This window comes from Euprymna scolopes, chromosome 2 (genome assembly GCF_053919585.1).
Source record: "Euprymna scolopes isolate OS-2025 chromosome 2, ASM5391958v1, whole genome shotgun sequence".
NCBI lineage: Eukaryota > Metazoa > Mollusca > Cephalopoda > Sepiida > Sepiolidae > Euprymna > Euprymna scolopes.
Window position 1 is genome coordinate 162,171,813 of NC_136483.1, and position 20,486 is coordinate 162,192,298.

Genomic DNA, 20,486 nt, shown 5'->3' on the forward strand with positions numbered 1-20,486 from the left:
CCCTTTGAAATTTTCAACGTTGTATGCGGCTCGAGCTTACAGGTTTCCATAATAAAAACAATGGCCTCTTAGAAACGTGGCCTCTCATGTAACATACAGCGCCCTATGTATAGTAGGCCATGGTGACTACTTGTGTTTGGTCATAGTTGGTCATTGTCAAGTCAATCACTATCGATTATGACCAGTGTGAAGCCCATTGGACTGCTAAGAAAAGAAATGTCCTGTCTTCAATATTCCTGCACTGTCATCCATTGCATGGTCTTGTTATCTAGTGGCGATTATGAAGGTGATGAACATTTATTTTAAGGTGTCACTTCTAGACAGGAGCAAGAACTGGCCAGCAAATCGTCTGCCTACAATTGTCAGGCACTGTCATCAAATGGCGGGCACCATCTCTTAAGTTGAGTACTGTCACTTCATGGCACTGGCACATATTGACCATAACTGGCACTCAAAGGCAGATATGACTAATGTGGTGTATTGTTCAAAGCCTGAGTAAAGCAAGGAGCATCTGTACTCATGTCCGGTGTCATAGGATGATATATTTTCCTCTTTCGATATGAGGAAGTTGTGCTTTGTTGCACAGGGGATAGTATTGGCTATCCAAGTAGTAACATGTAGTAGAAATGGAATAATTAATAATTGGTAAGTGTAGCAAGGTAGCAATGTTAAGGATATTATTTAGTAAAGTGAAATGTGGAAAAGTAGTGGATTGCTTAATTGAAGGATTATATAATATATAAAAAGTATTACTTACGAATTTGATTGAAAAACGTTTTTCTTTTTTTTAGCGTCTCTGGAGACTATAAAAAATTGGAACAAAAAAGGAATACTTTTTTGTTCTTTCTGAAACCGTCTCTAGTGATAACTATAAATAGCGGACGACTGCAAATTATAATCAGTTATAACACAACGTTGGGATGCAATGAGGTGACCACCTATTATAACTGACTGAAGGAAAACACAAGAAAACTCGAGTCGTTAAAATAACAGATGAACCAAACAAGATACAGAGAAAGATCTCTTTCATCAATAACTAGTAAATTGAGATTTTTCTGAATTATGTTTGACCAAAAGCATTTATGTCTAAAGATAAAAACACACATTACTATAAAAACATTGACTTCTATCTAAAGGAAAATAACTAGAAAACAGAATTATTTCCCTTACACTATCGATTATAAACAGCTTATGTGAAAGTCGTTTTCTATTTTTTTATTGTCTTTTTCTTTGTTAGTAAAAATTTGTTTTTCTTTTCAAATTATCTTCTTTTTTTTACTCTTATTTTTCATCGATATGTTTGTGGCGTTCCGATACCCCTAGACTAGGAACAAATCTGTAACATCTGGGTTGTCCTATTTGTTATAGTGGGGCAGATTGCTGAAACAATCTTTCACTTAGTGCTTGTATCACTACAAGATTGAGATAACCTGACCCATTATTAACTATGATGGCTACTTTAATAAATATAACCGTATATGGTAGTGTACGTGTATGAAACGCAGTCTTATTTGTCAGCTATGATGGTAAATTTAAATGTAATTTATATATGGTAGTATTCGTATGTGAAAGTTTGTAATAGTTAAACTTATTTTTGTATGGTCCAAAGTCTGCATCAGTATTCTGAAAATTGAATTCAAATTGACAACCTCCCCCTAAAAAAAAAAAAAAAAAAATTAAAAAAGAAAGTAAAAAAAAGAAAAAGGTTGTATAATTGGTTCAGTTTTTTTTGTTTTTTTTTTTACGAAAGCTAACAAAATCTCAAGAGTACTCCTTATAGAATGAAGAATGTAAAAATAAAAAGGAAATTGGGAAACCCAAGTAAAAATAGCAAATAAAAAAAAGTAGAAAAAGCATGAATCAAAATATTTGGTTCTTCTTCGTTATAGTAGCGAAATCCAACAGTCGAAAAATTGAGTTTTCATTAAAAAGCAACAATAACGACATTGTTTATGTAAATTTTAAGCAAAAGCAATGTTGTCTGCTTAATTGTCATGTTGCAAATATTAAAAATCACGCATGTTCATGATTTGCAAAAAAAAAAAAAAAAATGGCGGCTCTATTGTTTTAAGCAGTAAATGTAAATACAAGAAAATTCTGGTAGGCAAAGTGTATATATATATATATATATAAAATAGTTAAAGCCTAATGTGTCAGCAAAAAAAAAAAAAAAGGCCAAATGGATAATGTTCTGTATTTATATAGAGATAAAATGGCTCTATTAAAGATGGTAACACCGGACTATAATGAAGTTGACTCACAAACATTTGGTGTTTCCTATGAAATTGAAATTATAGGCATTTTTATGTTTTTAGAGGAAATTAAATTTCAGTATATTTGTATTTATTGTACAGCACTGAAATAATATTATTTACAAAAGGATTCCCAACGTGGAAAGGGGAAGATAAAGCCATTCTTAACATTGGAAGGGAAGGTTGTTTTGTAACTAATCTGCACTTTCACCTAATAAAAAATATTGTAAAACTAACTTAAAAATTCTAGCAGAAAAAATGCATGGTCCAATATGTACATAAGCACATCATTTATTTTAAAGAAAAACATTTGTGCTATGGAACATACATTCTACGGTTTCCATTTTTGGAGGAAATTAAACTTTCATATATCTGCACTTATTGTACCGCGATGAAATAAATGTCATTTAGGAAGCCATTCTTAACATGTGGCGGGAGGGTGTTTTGTAACTAATTTGTACTCTCACCTAACAAAAAAAATATTGTCAAACTAACCCGAAAATATTAGTGAATAAAAATAGTGGAGGTCAATAAGTACATACTTTTGCTAAGGAAGATAAAAAATATCTTGTACGATTTTCATATTGTTTAAATTGAGTACCCTCAGCCATGTTGGAAAAAAACAAAATAAAACAATTACTTCAGAATTCAGATTGAGGGGAGTAGTTGTTTGTATGAAGCCCAATTTTAATAAAGGGCAAATACAATGCATCAAGGGCGAACTGCTTCAGAAGAAAGTCAAATATTTGCATTAATAAGTAATTCTCTGCCTGATCATTTTTTTTTTTTTTTAATTTGTGGATATGTAGCTAATATTAATCTGACGATTATATAAATACCATTGGTTTTAATATAAATTCTATCATTAGCAATCTACTATAGAATAAATCTCACCTGTCTGTTTTAATGTATGTATGTCTTGCAAAATCTTTCGACAGAGGCGACGGATTTTCACAAGATCGGTATCATTTTGAAGCTCGACACTTCGGCCGACAAATATCGAAAAATTTGCTAAAAACATTAATTCCTTCACTAGGCACTTTTCTACAGGAAGAGGTCGCTGATATTTTCAAAAGCCATCTCCTCTTTTTGATTGTCTAGCCGTAATTTAAACTTATGTCATTTCCGGTTTGGCAATGGGCACAAACAGCTAACGCATCACTTTTTTTTCACTTTCTTTTCCTCCTTCGCAGCACGGGTTCGAGTTTGCCTGCCTACTACCACTTTTTTTTTTTTTTGCGCTCGCAATTCATTCCCCGCCCCTTTTTTGCTCAACCAACACCTTTACACACACCTCCACTTTCTTTTCCATCTTCGCGTCATGGGTTTGAACCTGCCTAACTACAACTTTTTTTTTTGCTCAACACACACCTACAAATACCCGGGCAACACCAGGCTAGTATAGAGATAAAATCAATACATTCTATGAAATTGCAGTCTTATTGGTGTGATTGTTAATGCAAGAGTTACGTCCCTTTATCACAAAATCACCCAGTGTTATCTATATATTTCATGAATGTAGCCAAAGTGAAATTCAAATTTCAAAAGTAAAATACTTCTTGAAATAAAAAGATAAATGAAAGCGACTTTCTCTGTTGTCAATTACTAAGTTTTTTGATTCATTATTAGAAAATTTTGAAAACTTAAATTTTGTCTAGAGAAAGCTTAAAAAAAATCCTTGAAAATGGACATTGAAAATCAAGAAAGGATCAAATATAATATATATATATATATATATATAGTAATTTATAAAATATACATGGCGATTAAGCTACACTGAAATTTTTATAAATATATATATATATTATAAATTACTAACTAGCTCTACCTACGTATTGAGCACTTTTGAAGTAAATACTTAAAGTTTACGCATAAATCTATACTTTTGTATATGAATTTTATGTGAGTAAAAAGTAGTTATATATATATATATATATATATTATGGCAGTAGAGTTTAGTTTCCTAGAAGTACATCCAATGAAACAACGTGTCTACCAAAAAGTGCTCAATGAGTAAACAGAGCAGGTATATTAAATTTATATATACAAACATTGATGGGTACATATGTGACACATATGTAGCCACCAATGTTTGTATAAACAAATACATTATATATATATATATATATATATATATATATATATATTAGTGTTTAGATGATTACTTGGAATCAGGAATCTTAAAAATCGGAAAATTTTGTGCCTATTTTCCACTGCCAAAAACAAGCATTTTATTTGTTTACTTTTTGGTTTGTTTAAAACCTAATTTTCCCTTGCTGGTATTAAAGAACAAATTATTAAATATTTAATGATTTTTTTTAACTACTAATAAAATGAAAATCTCTATAACTGTCCAAGTTTATTTTTTACGTTTGCAAAAATAGATGTATATATTACATGGCTTTTTACGGTAAGCGGAAAAATGATAATTTAAAAAAACAAAAACAAAAAAAAACACTATAGCTGAGTATTTAGAGATTTTGAAAGAATTGGAATTGGTAATTGTATCGGAATTAGGAATTTAGAACAAAACCAGTAATTGTATTGGAATCAATAAAAATATTGGAATTGTCCTACCACTAATATATATTTTCCTGTTAAATGATTCTATTTCAATGTTCTTCTGAGGAATGTTATTTGAAAGAAAATCAAGGGAGACAATTTACAAACATTGACTGCCGGTTTTTTTAGTGATTTAAAATTTTATATCCAATATTTTTAAATAGCATTTAATCAAACCAGCTTGAAGTGTCAAAAAAAAAAAAAAAAGAAAAAAAAAAAGAAAAAAAAAAAGAAAAAAAAAAGAAAAAAAAAAAGAAAAAAAAAAGAAAAAAAAAAGAAAAAAAAAAGAAAAGTTTTTGTCCAGAATTCCCCCTATATTTACAAAAGCAGAATTAAAGAAATATCTGTATAATATACGTATCCATGATGAAGCGAAAACATATTCCAAAAATCATGTAAATTGATCAAGTAGTTTTATCTTTATAAAGAAAATGATTTTTAAGCAATTAATGGGAATTCATGGGCATTACAACATGAATCTCACAAATTGGAATTATGTTCAGTTATCTGTTTTGGGTTTTAGATGGTTTTCAAAATGGCAGACAAGACAGACACTCATCTGTTACTCATAAAATTTGATTTTTGTACTTAAAAAATAAATATATGCTCAACTTACATAATTTTTGGAATATGATTTTATTTTTCATCACCGGTATGTACATCATACAGATTTTTCTTTATTTTTGCTGTTTAATATAAGGTGAATTTTGGACAAGAACCACAAAACTATTCAATGAAATGCATAAAAAAAACAAGAAAGGAAAAAATTAAAACCTTTTCAATTGAAACAGAACTTGTGACCTTTTTATTCATTATAAGTTATTTTCTTTTTCAGTAAAATATGTGCAACAATAATTTCAACTTTAACGAAATGCATCACAGGTCTCGGCACAATATTTGGAATTCTGTATGCGATATCATGGAGTACTAGATACATGTATACCAATAGTCCATGATGATAAACTTGTTATACCAAATTCATTTTCAGTCAGTTAAGAATGCTAACGCTTCATTTTATATTTAAAAGAATACAAAAAAAAAAAAAAAAAATTTCCCCGTCTTAAAAAATGGCAGATCAATAAGTCAATCCAGAAAAACATTTCTAAAATTAACTATTACAATTATCTTTCTTCCATCAAATATTGTTTTTCATTCTAAATTCTTATTTCTTTTGGTTTGGGAGCATAAGTGAACTATATTTAATTTCTGTCAAACTTTAAAAGCCAGAATTTATGTTCTCATCCAGAATTCAATAAAAAAAAAATAAATAAATAAATAAAGACCAATGGACCTCCCCCCAAATCTTTGCCAGACATATCCACCACGAAACGAAAATGTCATATTCCAAAAATCACATAAATTGATCAAGAATTTTTTTTTTTATAAATAAATTTTTTAATGATTTTTAGCAATTATTAATATATCATAGACATTACAAAACCGATTTTAAAGTCTCGATCGTTTGAATTGAGTTGTCTCCCTTTATTAAATATGGCAGACTAAAGCATAATGTCTCACTTTCTCATAAAATTTGATTTTCTTAGTACAAAAAAAATAAAATGAATAATAAACTAAAAAATAACTGATCAATTTACATGATTTTTGGAATATAACACTTTTGTTCTATGACAGGTACATACATTATAAAAGTTTTAATATACATTTTTTTTATTGGGTTAAATTCTCGACTTGCACTATATGTGTGTGTGTGTATGCATATATATATATGTGCTTCAAACAATTTTTGAATTTCAAACACTCACCAAGTAAACATCATGCAAGAACGTTTAATCTATTAAAAAGTTATGGTTTGGGAGTTTGTACACAAATAGAAATTTGATTGGTTCACAAAAGAATAGACAAAGTACACATTACTAAAGTAGTTGCAGGTTTTTACACTTGCCATATCAGAGTTTAAATCTCATAAGTCTAAAGGACTTTTGGTGCTTGTGAAAATATAATCATCAAATCGATTTTTAAAATATCATTTTAAGCAAAAAAAAAAAAAAAAAAAAAAAAAAATTACAATGTACTTGTCATATCGAAAATAGTAATATATCCAAAAACTATGAAAATTCTTCGAGTAGAACTGCTATTGTGTTTTTAGTAAAAAAAAAAAAAAAAAAAAAGAAAGTCTAACACTATAGACAACAAATATTGCAGCCACGACACAAGTAATCTAAAATATTCCATTCAGAGTTATGTCCCCTGCTTTTAACCTCCTACTGCCTACTTTATAACATAAAATATTTTTCCCAATTTTCCGTAAAAATTCCTTTACACTAGAAATAAATATCTACTAAATGATTTTTCATAATTTTGGGATATATTACTGTTGTGGGGTACAAATCACCCCTATTTGAGTACTAAGTGGAATCAACCAGTCCTATGAATACCATTGGTTTCAGAGACTAAATGGAGACATTCATACCATGTTTAACCGCATGCTACGAACACGTTCCTCTCATACCACTTTAGTGGCTCCTGTATTCTTTATGGTAGATACATATTATATTTATACACTACCTGTGGTTTCTTTCATTTGTAACCCCTAGCACGGGTCTACAGCAATTACTATTTTCGGCATGACAATTAAGTACATCGTAATGTTTTTGCTTAAAACATCTTTTAAAAAAATCAATCTGTCGACTGTATCTTAACAAGCAGGAAACTTTTTTAATCTTTCTTTTTTTAATAGCCCCCTATATTAAAGTGGCAATGTGCCATGTTTGGGGTGAAATTGTAATTAAAAAAAATAAAATAAATAAATAAAATCAAGAAATTAACATAAAAAACATTAGATAAATATTTTGTGAACAAAGATTTTTAAATCCTTACATCAATTAGAAAATAATTTCTGACTTGAATTAAAGTTTAAATGTCAAGTATTATGATCCAATTATGCTTCTAAACCAAAGGAAAACATTAATTTCTGAATATACCACTATTGTATCAAAGAAGTTATATATAGATATTTGGGTGGGGGTGGGGCGATAAAAACATTTTTATTTGATATAAACAATATATATGAATTAATAATAAAAAAAAATAAAATAAAAACTATTTGTATTATTTTGATAACTGTTAGTATCTTTAGTTATCTTTACAATGTTTCGATTGATGTAACCTACTGGCTTCTTCAGGTGTTTCTTGTCAAACTCAGGGAAATTATAAGGAAACCTTTATTTAATCCACAGAGGTAACATGCTCTCATTTCATCAGCCATGATTGTGTAGAAGTATTAAGTAATTCACAAATGTATTTTTAGTGTTGCCCATATTGAGGATTGAACTTTCAATCAATTACTTTATCCACTATGCCATGGATCCTTTAAGTTACTCTTCAATAGGTTGAAGGTTTAATTCTTAGTGTGGGTGGCATTCAAAAATACAATTGCGAATTACTTAGGACTTCTACACAGTCATGGCTGATAGAACAAGAACATGCTATCCCTGTGGCTTCCATTTGAAATTCCGTGCATATTCCCCAAGATCGACAAGATACACCTGAACAAAATCAAAGGGTACATCGACCGAAATGTTGAAAAAATAACATTCAAGACGAGAACAGTAGTCCAAAGAATCCAAATATGAATAATTAAGTCTCGTCTCTCAAAAGTTCAGAAAAAAAAAAAAAAAGAATGAACTTTTTTTTATTTCTCACTATTCTTTCTAATTTCTTTTTTTTTTTTAACTTTTGTTTTTTTTTTAACTATGAAGAATAGATTTTTTCTTTTGAAAACTTTTCTTACACAAAAAAAAAAAAAATGTCCTTAAACAGCTATGAAACAGTTCATAATATATCAGTTTAACCTTATGAGTGAAATCCCATCTTCCCACGTCATAAGGCAGAAACTAATCAATGATTAAAAAAAAAAAAAAAAAAATGATTAAAATCAGAAAAATAAATGGACAAAGTAGTATCAAAGTCGAGGATGACTTTCAATGTTCATGTACAAACAAGATAGAGTGTGATATTTCTTTGCCTTATTTAAACACAAATTGACCCCCAAATAATTAAACTGGTACTCATTTATCAACCATTAAAGCAGTGAAATAATTAAGGGCTGCTGGGGTAGAGATTGAACCCAAGTCTAAGTGATCGAAATGCTCACACTAACCAATCGATCCACCCTGATGGTACCTATACATAAAGGAGCCGACTCATTAAAAAGGAATTTTGAATTTTCCATAACTCATGCACAGCTTCATTCATATAACAGGCAAAATAGTAGTATTACAAATTTGGAGCCAAATAATGTGATGGCACCATCAATTATAGATAGGTTAATTATTATGTTACTCCAATTTTAGTATTAACATTAGATTTTTTTCTTTGTTTTCAAGTACTTTTTAATTATTCTTTGTTTGAAAAAAAAAAAAAAAAAAAAAGGTGACCTGAAGTCCACAGCAAACAGTCTCAGAGAAAAAAAAAATTTTTCTAGGTTAAAAAAAAAAAAAAAAAAAAAAAATTTCAAAAGTAATATATTTCTTATAATACTAAAAACAAATTCAAAACAATGAAACAATATCTTCTTAATATTTTTTTATGCAAAAAAAATAAATAAATAAATAAAAATAATGCAAATTTTTTTATCCGACACTGTTTGCTGCAGACTCTAAATCACTTGTTTTGATTAACAAAAAAAATAAAAATAAAAAATAAAAATAATAATAATAATAATAATGGAGACCCCATATGAAAAGAAGTCTCATAGTTTTGTTGAGGCCAGTGGTTTTGATATGTGGTGATCTTTTCATTTTGTTTGTTTTGAATTTAAATCATTCGTGTATGCGTGTGTGTATGTGTCAGGTCAGAAAGGTCATCCTGTCATCAAATCAAACGAGACTCAGCTAGTAGCTCCCCAGATTATCAAGCTTATTACGACCACTACAACCAGCACCACGAGGCCTGATATACACAAATTCCGTCTGGCACGTTTCTAAAAATAGAAAATGGAAGTAAAAAAAAAAAGAAGTCATGAGAAAAGCAAGGATTTTAATAATAAAAAAAAATTATATTCAGAAAAGAAAGAAACATACATAATACAAAAAATGACAAGACATAAAAATCAAATTTTCCCAGAAAAAAAAAAAAGAAAAAACGGGTATTAGCAAAATAGTAGACTACAAATTAAGCCTAATAAAATTGAAATAAATTTTTATCACTTAATTCTCAATTCCTATTTACACAAGGTTTTTTAATGTGGAGGAAAATCCAGCTCCTCAAAATGAAGCTCATTGAATTGGGACTAAAATTAATTGTCCCTGTCTAAAAGGGAAAAAGATAAAGTGTAATATAAAAATAGATATATTTTGATACTAGCTAAAAGGGCAAAATAAAACATTGGACTTTTTTTTTGGGTGGGTGGGGGGGGTAAAAAATAAAATAAAAAAAAGATAAAAAGAAAAAGGGTTATAAATTTGGAGAAAAAAATTTTTTATTTTGGAGTTTTAGATATCAATACCAAAACTGAATGAAGACAAAATATATTAAGGGCTCAATATATCTTCAGATAGTTTTATACTAAACTAGCATGCCGCCTGGCGATGCCTGGTTGTAAAATATGCTTAAATATATTTTAATTCATGCAGATTTTGTATTTATTATTACAGACCCAATTCTCTATTGATTATTATATTGTACCTAATGAATGGTAGTGCTTTCAAAAGTAAAAAAAATTTTTTTTTAAATAATGACTCAAAACCAAAACATTTACCTTTCCAGCATTAATTGCTACCATAAATCCTTATGCATGTTAAAACTGTACAAATTTACCAACTTAAATGTATAAATGTATATTTGTGCAGGTGTAAATAATACACATTAGTTTGACTTACACCTGCCAAGTTCCAATTTTTCAATTTTGACCCCCTTAGCAGCAATATTTACTGGCTAAGAATCAAATTGAATTTGTCCCACAGGTCCGAATCCCCTATATATCATGTTTCAAGTCTGTAGACCAAAAATTAACAGTAGTTTAGTAGAGACCATTCCACACACAGACAAGATCATTTTTAGATATAGATCTAGCTCATCTGAAGACTATTACAATTAAATTTGTTTCTATGGGAAATATGAAAAATATTTCCGAAGAACGGATAAACCATGAAACTGCAGTGAAATTTTCAATTAATTCGTGTTCATCTTGATATATTTATAAAGTTAGATATGTGTATGAGAGTACCCCTTACTCCTCCAACAATGTCTCATGGGTGACGTCACCAAATTCGTTCATTCTAGGTTCTGGTTTGGTACTTTATTCTGGCAAAGGCCCTGGATGGTGAAAGGTCCTGGTTCAACGAACTACAATTCTTCCCACATTGTAAAAGATCTACAAGGCAATTTGTCCGGCACTCCTTACTAAAGTATGTATCATTGGAGAACAAAGATCATTTCAAGCTCAAAATTGAAAAAAGACAACACATCAATGACTGATCGTTTTGTGTAAAGCAAATTAATTATTCGTCGAAAGATTACACAACTCTGATCATTTAAGTCTTTGACTTAAAATTCAAATGTTCATGTCTGAATGGCACTATTGGTAAAGTCTGAACGATTTTTGGGTTTAGCAATCTCAACCCAAAGTTAAGGATCAATCTCTCAACAATATGGATTTGGTGGCAAGCAGAATGGAGTCTCTGAAGCTCATTAGGTTTTGCCTTATATTGAGTTAGATGAGCATCTTGCTTCTCTTCCAAATGGAATTTAATTCATAATTCTTATTGATACATTATTGTTTCATTATCGATACATTATTGTTTCATTATCGATACATCATTGTTTCATTATCGATACATCATTGTTTCATTGATACATTATTGTTTCATTATTGATACATCATTGTTTCATTCTTAATACATTATTGTTTCATTCTTAATACATTATTGTTTCATTATTGATACATCATTGTTTCAAGTTGCCAATAATATTTTTTCTTACTCATATTCACCTCTAACAAGGCATATCGCCACTTGGAAATAAAGAGTGCTATTTGGAACCATGCAAAGTAAAGATTACCAAGATGTTTACATTACATTTAAACTTCTGCATATCAAGGGAAGAAACTATTAGAGTAGAAAGCTTTCTGGCATTTAGAAACCTCAATAGTAAAGAGGTGTGATTTTGTTGCTAAGCAGGTTTGTCAGGGATATATACGTCGAGGGGGCACAAGTGCATCAGAGCACATTTCTTTAAAATACTTGTAAAACAGGCACAGGGATGCAAAATTGCAGTGATGGGACAGCAGTTGGAGCTTAGATGACAAAGTGGGACCTAGTAGATTGAAAATTCATTTTTAGGTCCTATCCAAGAGGGAGAAGCTAGTGGTAGATGCATCAGCCCAGATGTGGCAACAATACTCCATGCATGGGCAAATGGTGGCCTTGTAAAGGTACAGGATACTTTAAGGTGTGAGTAGTCTTCTAACTCGATAGAGGGAACCTACCTTTGTAATGTTTTCAATGTATTTTTTCCAGATCATATTTCCTGTAAATGTTAGGTCAAGGAGATTGAAGGAAGAATTCTCAGAAAGGGTGTTATTTGTCAGATATCGGTGGTTGGAGAGACTTCTTGTAATTGTTAAAGGAGAGCAGCTTAGTCTTACTAACATTAAATGTTACCATCCATTTGTGGCCCCATTCCACTCATTGTCTTAGATTTATGTACACCTGTTCTTCCCTCGTGCATGTTATAGAGCGTTGCATCATCAGCAAATATACCCATCTCAGACAATATTATCAGGGTTGGTTGTTTTTGTTTTACGGCATATCAACCCTTTTCAGGTTATTTAATACCGAATCCAAAGATTTTGAAGAAAAATTTTTTAATAGAATATATTTGTTGTTTTCAAGTCGGTTTCTATTTAACTCATAGTTGGAACCCTAACAGGTACTACCACTCCGGGTCAGAGTGGACCTGGGAGCAATGGTAATTAAAGGGTGGCTCCACACTCCCCAAAGCCCACAAGCTGGGGCCTCACCACTGGATATAATTTAAGGTCATATCCAGGTCCCCCATTGAGGGATTTACTCTCTGCTGGGGGACAGTCGGTGTATTCTAATGCCCCACCGACAGGGCCATATTATCAGGGAGGTCGTTTATGAATATCAGGAATAATAGTGGTCCAAGGATCAACCCCTTAATGTTATTCTGCTTGGATGTATGTCCATCAATGACAACCTGGATAGTCCTATTGTCTAAGAAGGATCTAATTATATTTAGTGTATGTCCAGTTATACCGTACAATTTAATTTTCGTTAGCAGCCTTACATGCCAGACTTTGTTAAAGGCCTTGGATAATATCAAAGGCTACAGCCCTGGCTTCACCCGCCTTATCCAATGCATGGTATATGCATTCAGACATGACTGCTAATCTACTTGCAATAACCCTTATCCTTGAGTGGCTTCCGGGCCTTGGTAAGTGGTGACCACTGTGTAAAAAAAAAAAAAAGAAAAAAAAAAATATCTGCAAAAAAATGATATTAACTAAATTCATACTGTTTGTCAGAGAGAAGATTAGCTTTTGCGAGATGGTGATGTTTGATTAATTAAAGTCTCAGATTTTAGCAAAGAGGGGGAGAGGACTGATAGAGTGAATAATTGAGAGAGTCAGTCCTTTCACAAGTCCAAATTCTGCAGAGCTTGCAAGGTCATGATTGGTCAGCGGACATTTAAGCCTACCTATATTTTCTTCATCGGTCGCAATCTCTCACTGTTATCTATTATAGAAAAGGCAAAATGTGTGCGTGTTTGTATGCCTCACAAAAAACTTTTGACACAGGCGACGGATTTTCACCAGATCGATATCATTTTGAAGCTCGAACTTTCGGACGACAAATATCGAAAAATTGGCTAAAAACATTAATTCCTTCACTCTCAATGGGACACTTTTCTACAGGGAGGGGTAGCAAAAAATCATTCATTCATGACAAGAGAACTTATACACAATCATGGCACAATCGTCAAAGTGGCAGCGTTGTTATCTTAAGATTGCAGGTTCGATCCAAGATATCAGATAAGTTTTTTTTTTTGATTTTTAAAAGTTTTAATATTGAAACAGGGTTATTTATGCCATTTTTTTTGTTTGTCGTTTTATTTTGTTTTTTTGATTTTTTTTAAATTTTAATATCGTTTGTTTTGCATCACGTACGTATTTTTTTTTTTTATTATATCACGTTCATTGTTTTTTTTTTGTTTTTCCGATTTTTTAAAGTCTTAACAGTGTTTTTTTTTATATAAAAGTCTTTATTTTCCATTTTGTTTGGATTTACCCCCCCCCTTACCCACACCTCCAAACACCTTAATATTGAACCAGGGTTATTTATGCCAATTTTTCGTTTTTCTTTTTCCAATTTTTTAAAGACGTTTTACCATTGTTCGTTTTGCATCATGTTCGTTCCCCCCCCCCCATCACATTCACTGTTTTTTTTTTTGTTTTGGTTTTTCCGATATTTGAACTCCTTCACTTTCTGCATGTCAACTTTTCGATCGCTAAATTAGAACGCTTTTCAATCCTTTCCTTCCCTGGTCGAGCGGTGAAATTTCAAGTTTTCTTCCACTTTCTTTTCTACCTTCACATCAAGGCTTCGTGTTCGAACCTGCCTGCCTACTACATTTTTTCCCCTTAACACACACCTTCAAACACCCAGGCAACGCCAGGCACCTCCACTAGTCTTTCATAATCATAAATGTGTTTTCTAAATTTACATTAATCACAATTCCTTTTTGTATAATCGCTATCAGAATTTTAACCACTAGGAAGTATCTTTTCAGTTAATTAATCATCAATCCATGTCTCGTCGATGTGGGGTCTTTCTGTTTATTCGCTCTTGATTTCATTACTGTGGATAAGCATTATTATTAGTTTGGCATATTTTAAAGACTTGTTTATTCTTCATATAAACAAATGGTTAATCTCAGTAGCTCGTGTAGAACCCGGTCTGCCATATTTCCTGCTTGTTTATAACGACATTTCAAAATCCACTCATTTCTCTCTATTCATTCGGGTTATCATACTTTTTTGTTTAGTGACTTAATCAAGGCAGATGGCTCACCTGCTACTCACAACCAGCTAGCGGAGCGACCTGACAACCCCCCTCCCCGATAAATGTCATTGCTTCTTTATAACTAGGGCTAGGATAACAGCATATTCTTCTCCTTGTTTTGATTCTCAGGGTTTTTTTTTTTTTTTTTTTTTTACATGGGAGTCACCACTTATCAAGGCCTGGAAGCCACTCGGGGATGAGGGTTATTGTGTGTACAGTAGTCAATAGGATAATATCGTAGTAACCGTTAGGAATGGAGATTTGATAAAGTGTCTTAAGGGGGCGGTTTATCAAGAATTTGTTTATGTTGGACTTGAAGACATCCAAGTTGTAGCCAGGTGGGAAACAGGCAAACGGAAGAGAATTCAACAGGTGTGCACTTCTAAGAAAGAAGCTTTGTTCATGGAATCTACGTTTTGATTTAGGCACAGATAAAGAGTGGGGAAAATTATTGACAGTGGTTTCAGCTAGACGGGTGTTTTTTGTGAAAGATTGGCGAGGGGAGACCAGAGATTGGAGCTCGGACGAGCACTTCCCATGGAAATAATGATAAAACAACGACAGGCTCGCATATATCCATTGATATCTTATTTTTATTTAGAGTGATGTGGTTATATACTCGAGAGTCAAAACAATGAAAAGAATATGCTGTTGTCATAGCCCTAATCATAACATCCACCATTACCCTTTTCCAGTTTCTTGAGAAAATGAATTTAACCAGACTTAGGTTCATCAAATTTAATCACTCTTGTAATTAAATTGAAAATTTACCAATCTTAGTGCAAGCTAGCCTTAACTCTTTCGATCCAACAACACTGTCACATGTGTATTGAGCCGAAGATGACTGTGGTACATGTTTTACAGGTGCTTGTAGAGATCACAACTCGGTGGTTGAGTGAAAAACTCCTCGAAAGGTAAATTTAAATTTCTGTTGATGACGTTGTATGCCAGAATCAAGTCTTCTCATATCCTCTGCTGCTCAAGTGGGAATAAATTTAGTCTTTGGAGCTGCTCCTTGTAATAAGTGTGTAGATTACTGTCACCATCTTGACTGCTAACTGTTGAACACACTCCAGGTATACCATATCCTTTTATAGACAACGTGTGTGTGTGTGTATATATATATATATATATGAAACCATTATTTTTATACCTATAAACATTATTGTTTCATGCTTATGCAGTCATTATCAGCATAATTGATGATAATTGCCAATCAGATTTGAACCCAGTCACAAAGTCACACTTGACTGTAGGCTGGCATCTTTCCTCTAGACCATTAGTAATTAACACAGGAATTGAAAGAAATTAAGTGCCTATAAATGACAAGTCAGCAGGCATACATAGTAAACAGAGTATCCAATGACCGGAAGTTAAAAACAGAGCATCCAATGACCGGAAGTTAAAAACAGAGCATCCAATGACCGGAAGTTAAAAACAGAGCATCCAATGACCAGAAGTTGAGCTAAAATTGACCATTTTTTTCTTAATTCTCTAAAGTGGGCTCGACTTTATTTTCTTAAAGGGGTTTTATAACTATTTTTTTTTTTTTTTAGAAAAAAATGAATATTAATCATTATTTTTATATCTACTGACATAAGCGTTTCATTTTAACCCATAGATTTTCAAAAAATAGAGTGATACGTTGGTAAGAAATTTTCAATAAAATCTATTTTAATAATTAGTTCTATGTTATTGATGGTTATTAATCATAGAATTTTTTTAAATCATTGTTTAGAAATATCATTTAAAGTTGATTTATTTTTATTATTATTAGCCAACATCAGTTCTATTTAAAAACAGAAGCTTTATTTAAGCTATGAGAGTTATTTTCTCTCTAAGTAATCAGAGTTATTTGTATTATTTGGACTTGTGGACTACTGTTCTCATCTTGAGTGTGATTTTCACAATGTTTCGGTCGATGTAACCTCCGACCTTCTTCAGGTGTATCTTGTCGAACTCTGAAATGTTTCTGTCGAACTTGGGAATTTGGACAGAATTTCGAGCAGAACCCTTTATTTACTTCATGGGGGTAGTATGCTCTTGTTCCATCAGTCATGACTGTTACAGGAAAAGGGCTATCCCTTTTCCATGTAAATAAGAATATTAGATAACTGAAAATGAGATTAGGATAAGCCGAGACTCGAACCTTGTAAGCAACGTTAGGAAATAGAATGTTAGAAATCGGAATATTAAAAAGGTCTATTGTTAAATTCTATGATAAAATAGTTAGATATTGTTTATATATCGTAAAAAGAATTGATTGATCATTCTTTTAGAAAACTGAATATTAAAAATGTCAGCTAGAAAGAATGAACAACACAAATTAAAAATACATTGTTAAAAAAATTGGTTAGAGTATATGTTGAGAATTCTTTTGTTGTTAAATGCATGTTTGGAAAAACGTGTGCATAGCCACGTGAATGGGTCACATTTGGGAAACATTTCTGACGTCATCGCAAAAGGGGGATTCTCAGTATAGGAGCTAGAGTTAGTCAGATCAGGGCAGAAGAGACTGGGAGTCAGTCAGAGAGAGAGTTGAGGGTCAGTCAGTTGGCAGTCAGTGGTCAGCTGACCCTTTGGAAGCGAAGGGTAGAAGATTAACCATATAGATCCAAATTTGAATTCCTGACGTCATCAGCATTTGACCGGTTCAATGAATAAAGTCTCATCATTGTGTTTTTGTAAAACTGTTGTCATGTGTCATCTTTCAGCAAATCAAAAGGTAATGTGTTAAATATCTTGTAATGAACATTGTGTAACCCTTATAAGATTATGTATCTCCCCTCCTCTGTGTTAAGGACTTGTATACATCTCCAGTCAGTATCAATATGAAGCCCCAAGAAATATAAGAACTGATATATAAATGTCTCTCTCCCTCATCATTGTTATATATGTCCCCGTTTCTCCTTAATATGTACCCCTATTCAACAACTGAATAGAGGTCCTAAGCAATTCGCAATTGTATTTTTAGGTTGCCCACACTGAGGATTGAACCTTCAACCTTCAGGAGAATATCACTTTTTACAAATGATTTTTCCAAGTACTGTAACCACTGCGCCATGGGTCCAAATGATACGCATAACCAATTCTTATCGCAAGAATTCAGAAACGGCAATCAGAGTTATTTCCCTTTTGATTTTTATAGATGAAGATCGAGATGTTTTATGCATCCATAAATCAAACATGTGGTTGATTTCTTTCAGGAAAATTCTAACAGGATTAAGAGTTAGGATATTTGGTGTATCTTAAATAGTATGCCACTAAACTCTCCGCCCGGCAATATGTTTTGATCTGGCAAAGCTGAGCATATACAGCTAGTATATATATATATGTATGGGTGGATGGAATTGAGAAAGTTCCTTGTTTATTAACGTTTAATAAATTAATAAAGGTAAATTTTTATTTTTTCTTATATTAATGCCCTATTTTTAATATTGTGCATTTCTTTATCAAGATTGATATAAATATTTTGCATAAAATTCTTTATATATATATATCCCATCATAAAAGTTATAAAATTTTTTTTTAAAAACTGTCAGATGTATTCATTTCAATTATTTGGGAGAATTGAGAAAGCTAGTAGCAAGTCAGACAGCTCCCCCAATCTCTTAAATTCAATCCATTTCCATAATGAGATTTTTTTTTCCTCTTCGTTGTTTTTATAACGTTAATAATTTTTTTTTTTTTTTTTTAACTTTCCAGTTTGTGACATTTTCTTTTTTAAATTCATTGACTCAGACCTTTTTACATGAATGAAAATATCTGACATTCTTCATTTCTGATAAAATATGTACATTCATTTTTAGTACTAAAAAATGGAATGAAAAAAAAAAAAAAAAAAAGAAATTGTGAGGCATTCGTAAAGTGCTAAAAACAATGACATGAAAAATAAATTCTATAAATAAAAATAAAAAAAGAAAAGAAAAATGAATAAAGTGTACCTATTATGATTTTCCGTATACAATACCAAGAGCAAGTGCAATAATAGCGATAAGTACAACAACAGCAATCAATAAGCAGCATTTTTTCTTCCTGATTTTATTCTGGAAAAGACAAACAACATCAGTGCACATGCAAATAAGACAATTTGGTACTTGTACAGTTTAATCAAGACATTAAAAAATGAAAATATGGTTATATTGTACGTATACGGTTTGAACTGAAGATCTCTGAAAAAAAAAAAAAATTTCACTTAATTTGATCGAGTAGTTTTTTTTTGTTTTTTGTTTTTTACAGCGGAAAAACATGTTTTTATGACAGCACGTTGAAGGTAGACATCTTTGAATTTTTAACTTTTTGTTTGGATTTTTAGACCACGCCATGGGGAGATAACTCAATTTAAAGTGCCGACACTCCCTTCCCATCTTTATTACTAGCTTTTCTTCCTAAAAATCGAACCTTTTGCTCAGTATCATAAAAAATTGTTTTTTTGCTGTAAAAAAAAAAAAAAAAAAAAAAAAAAAAAAACAACTACTTGATGAAATTAAGTGAAATTTTTTTTCAGAGAACTTCATTCCATAACAGATATGTACAATATAAATTTTTTTTTTTTTTTCGATATTTTCATTTTTTAATGTCTTGATTAAACTGTACAAGTACCAACAATTCCATGCCATTTAAGAAGAGAGAAAAAATATTTTGGTTCTTGTCTAGAATTCCCTCTCTATATTAGGAAACAAAAATAAAGAAAAATTTGTACCAATATACATCCCTGTGACAAAACGAAAATATATTCCAAAAATCACCTAAATTGATCTAGTAATTTTATCTTCAAGAAAATCAAATTTTACGAGTACCTGAGAAGTGACCATCTTGCCTAGCATTTTGAAAAAAAAAAAAAAAAAAAAAAAAAAAATTCAAGTAATTCCTACTCATAGATTTATGTTGTAATGCCTACGAATTCCCATTAATGGTTTAAAAACGATTTTCTTTATAAAAAATAAAACTATTTAAACAATTGACATGATTTTTGAAATGCAATATTTGGTGCCTCTACACTATTAGGCCGAAATTTTGAAAATCATAAAACTAAATTTCACATGAAAACAATAATATCTACTTATTCCTCATATTTTTAAGATGATTTATATCTAAAAATTGCAAAAATCGATAAGGTTGAAAATTATTTATTAAAGAAAATAGAATTTTAAGAGCACGATCGTGTTTGCTTATGTAAGACACAGGAGAGTTCAAAAGGGAGGTAATTTCCTCCCAATAATTCTTGGAAAGCTCAGAAAAAGTTTTTGGAATTTTCCAAATGGGCCTGAGGAATTTGAATCAGTGCAATATTTAGTATTTTTGTTCAAATAAAATCTATATTTTCGACTTACTGCATGGCCATGGACTTTTGGTCGGTTCACCGTATATGTTATGTTTATTTTGTTGTTTTGCATTAGTCACATTAAACATTTAGAGTTACTTCCTTTTGGTTTAATTTTGCTTTATTTTATAAAAACAAGATGGCTGCAATTGTTCACCTGCTAACACAAAGTTTTTTGTTTTTTTTTAAATTCAGCAATATTCAGGTAATTTTGACATCATAATTTGGAAGCTACCATTGTAATTTATTAGAATTGACAAAAAAAAAATCAGTAGAAATTTTTTTTTTTTTTTTTTTTAAATC

General features: G+C 31.1%; 1 protein-coding gene across 8 annotated transcripts in view; it reads right to left on the reverse strand.

Moving 5' to 3' along the window:
• LOC145298110 (syntaxin-7-like) overlaps positions 1 to 20,486 on the reverse strand; it is a 156,438-nt gene that overhangs the window by 53,127 nt on the left and 82,825 nt on the right. For 2 of the 8 annotated variants that reach the window (XM_080144301.1, XM_080144296.1), the window contains exons 11-12: positions 18,805 to 18,906; positions 9,574 to 9,756 (exon numbers count right to left, since the gene is read on the reverse strand). The exons of 2 other annotated variants lie outside the window; for them this stretch is intronic. In XM_080144301.1, the coding sequence (XP_080000427.1) occupies positions 18,808 to 18,906 (99 nt within the window). In that variant the 3' untranslated portion in view covers positions 9,574 to 9,756; positions 18,805 to 18,807. Of the gene's footprint in view, positions 1 to 9,573; positions 9,757 to 18,804; positions 18,907 to 20,486 lie in introns of those variants that run through there. 4 more of the 8 variants (XM_080144302.1, XM_080144297.1, XM_080144299.1 and 1 more) reach the window with 2 other exon arrangements.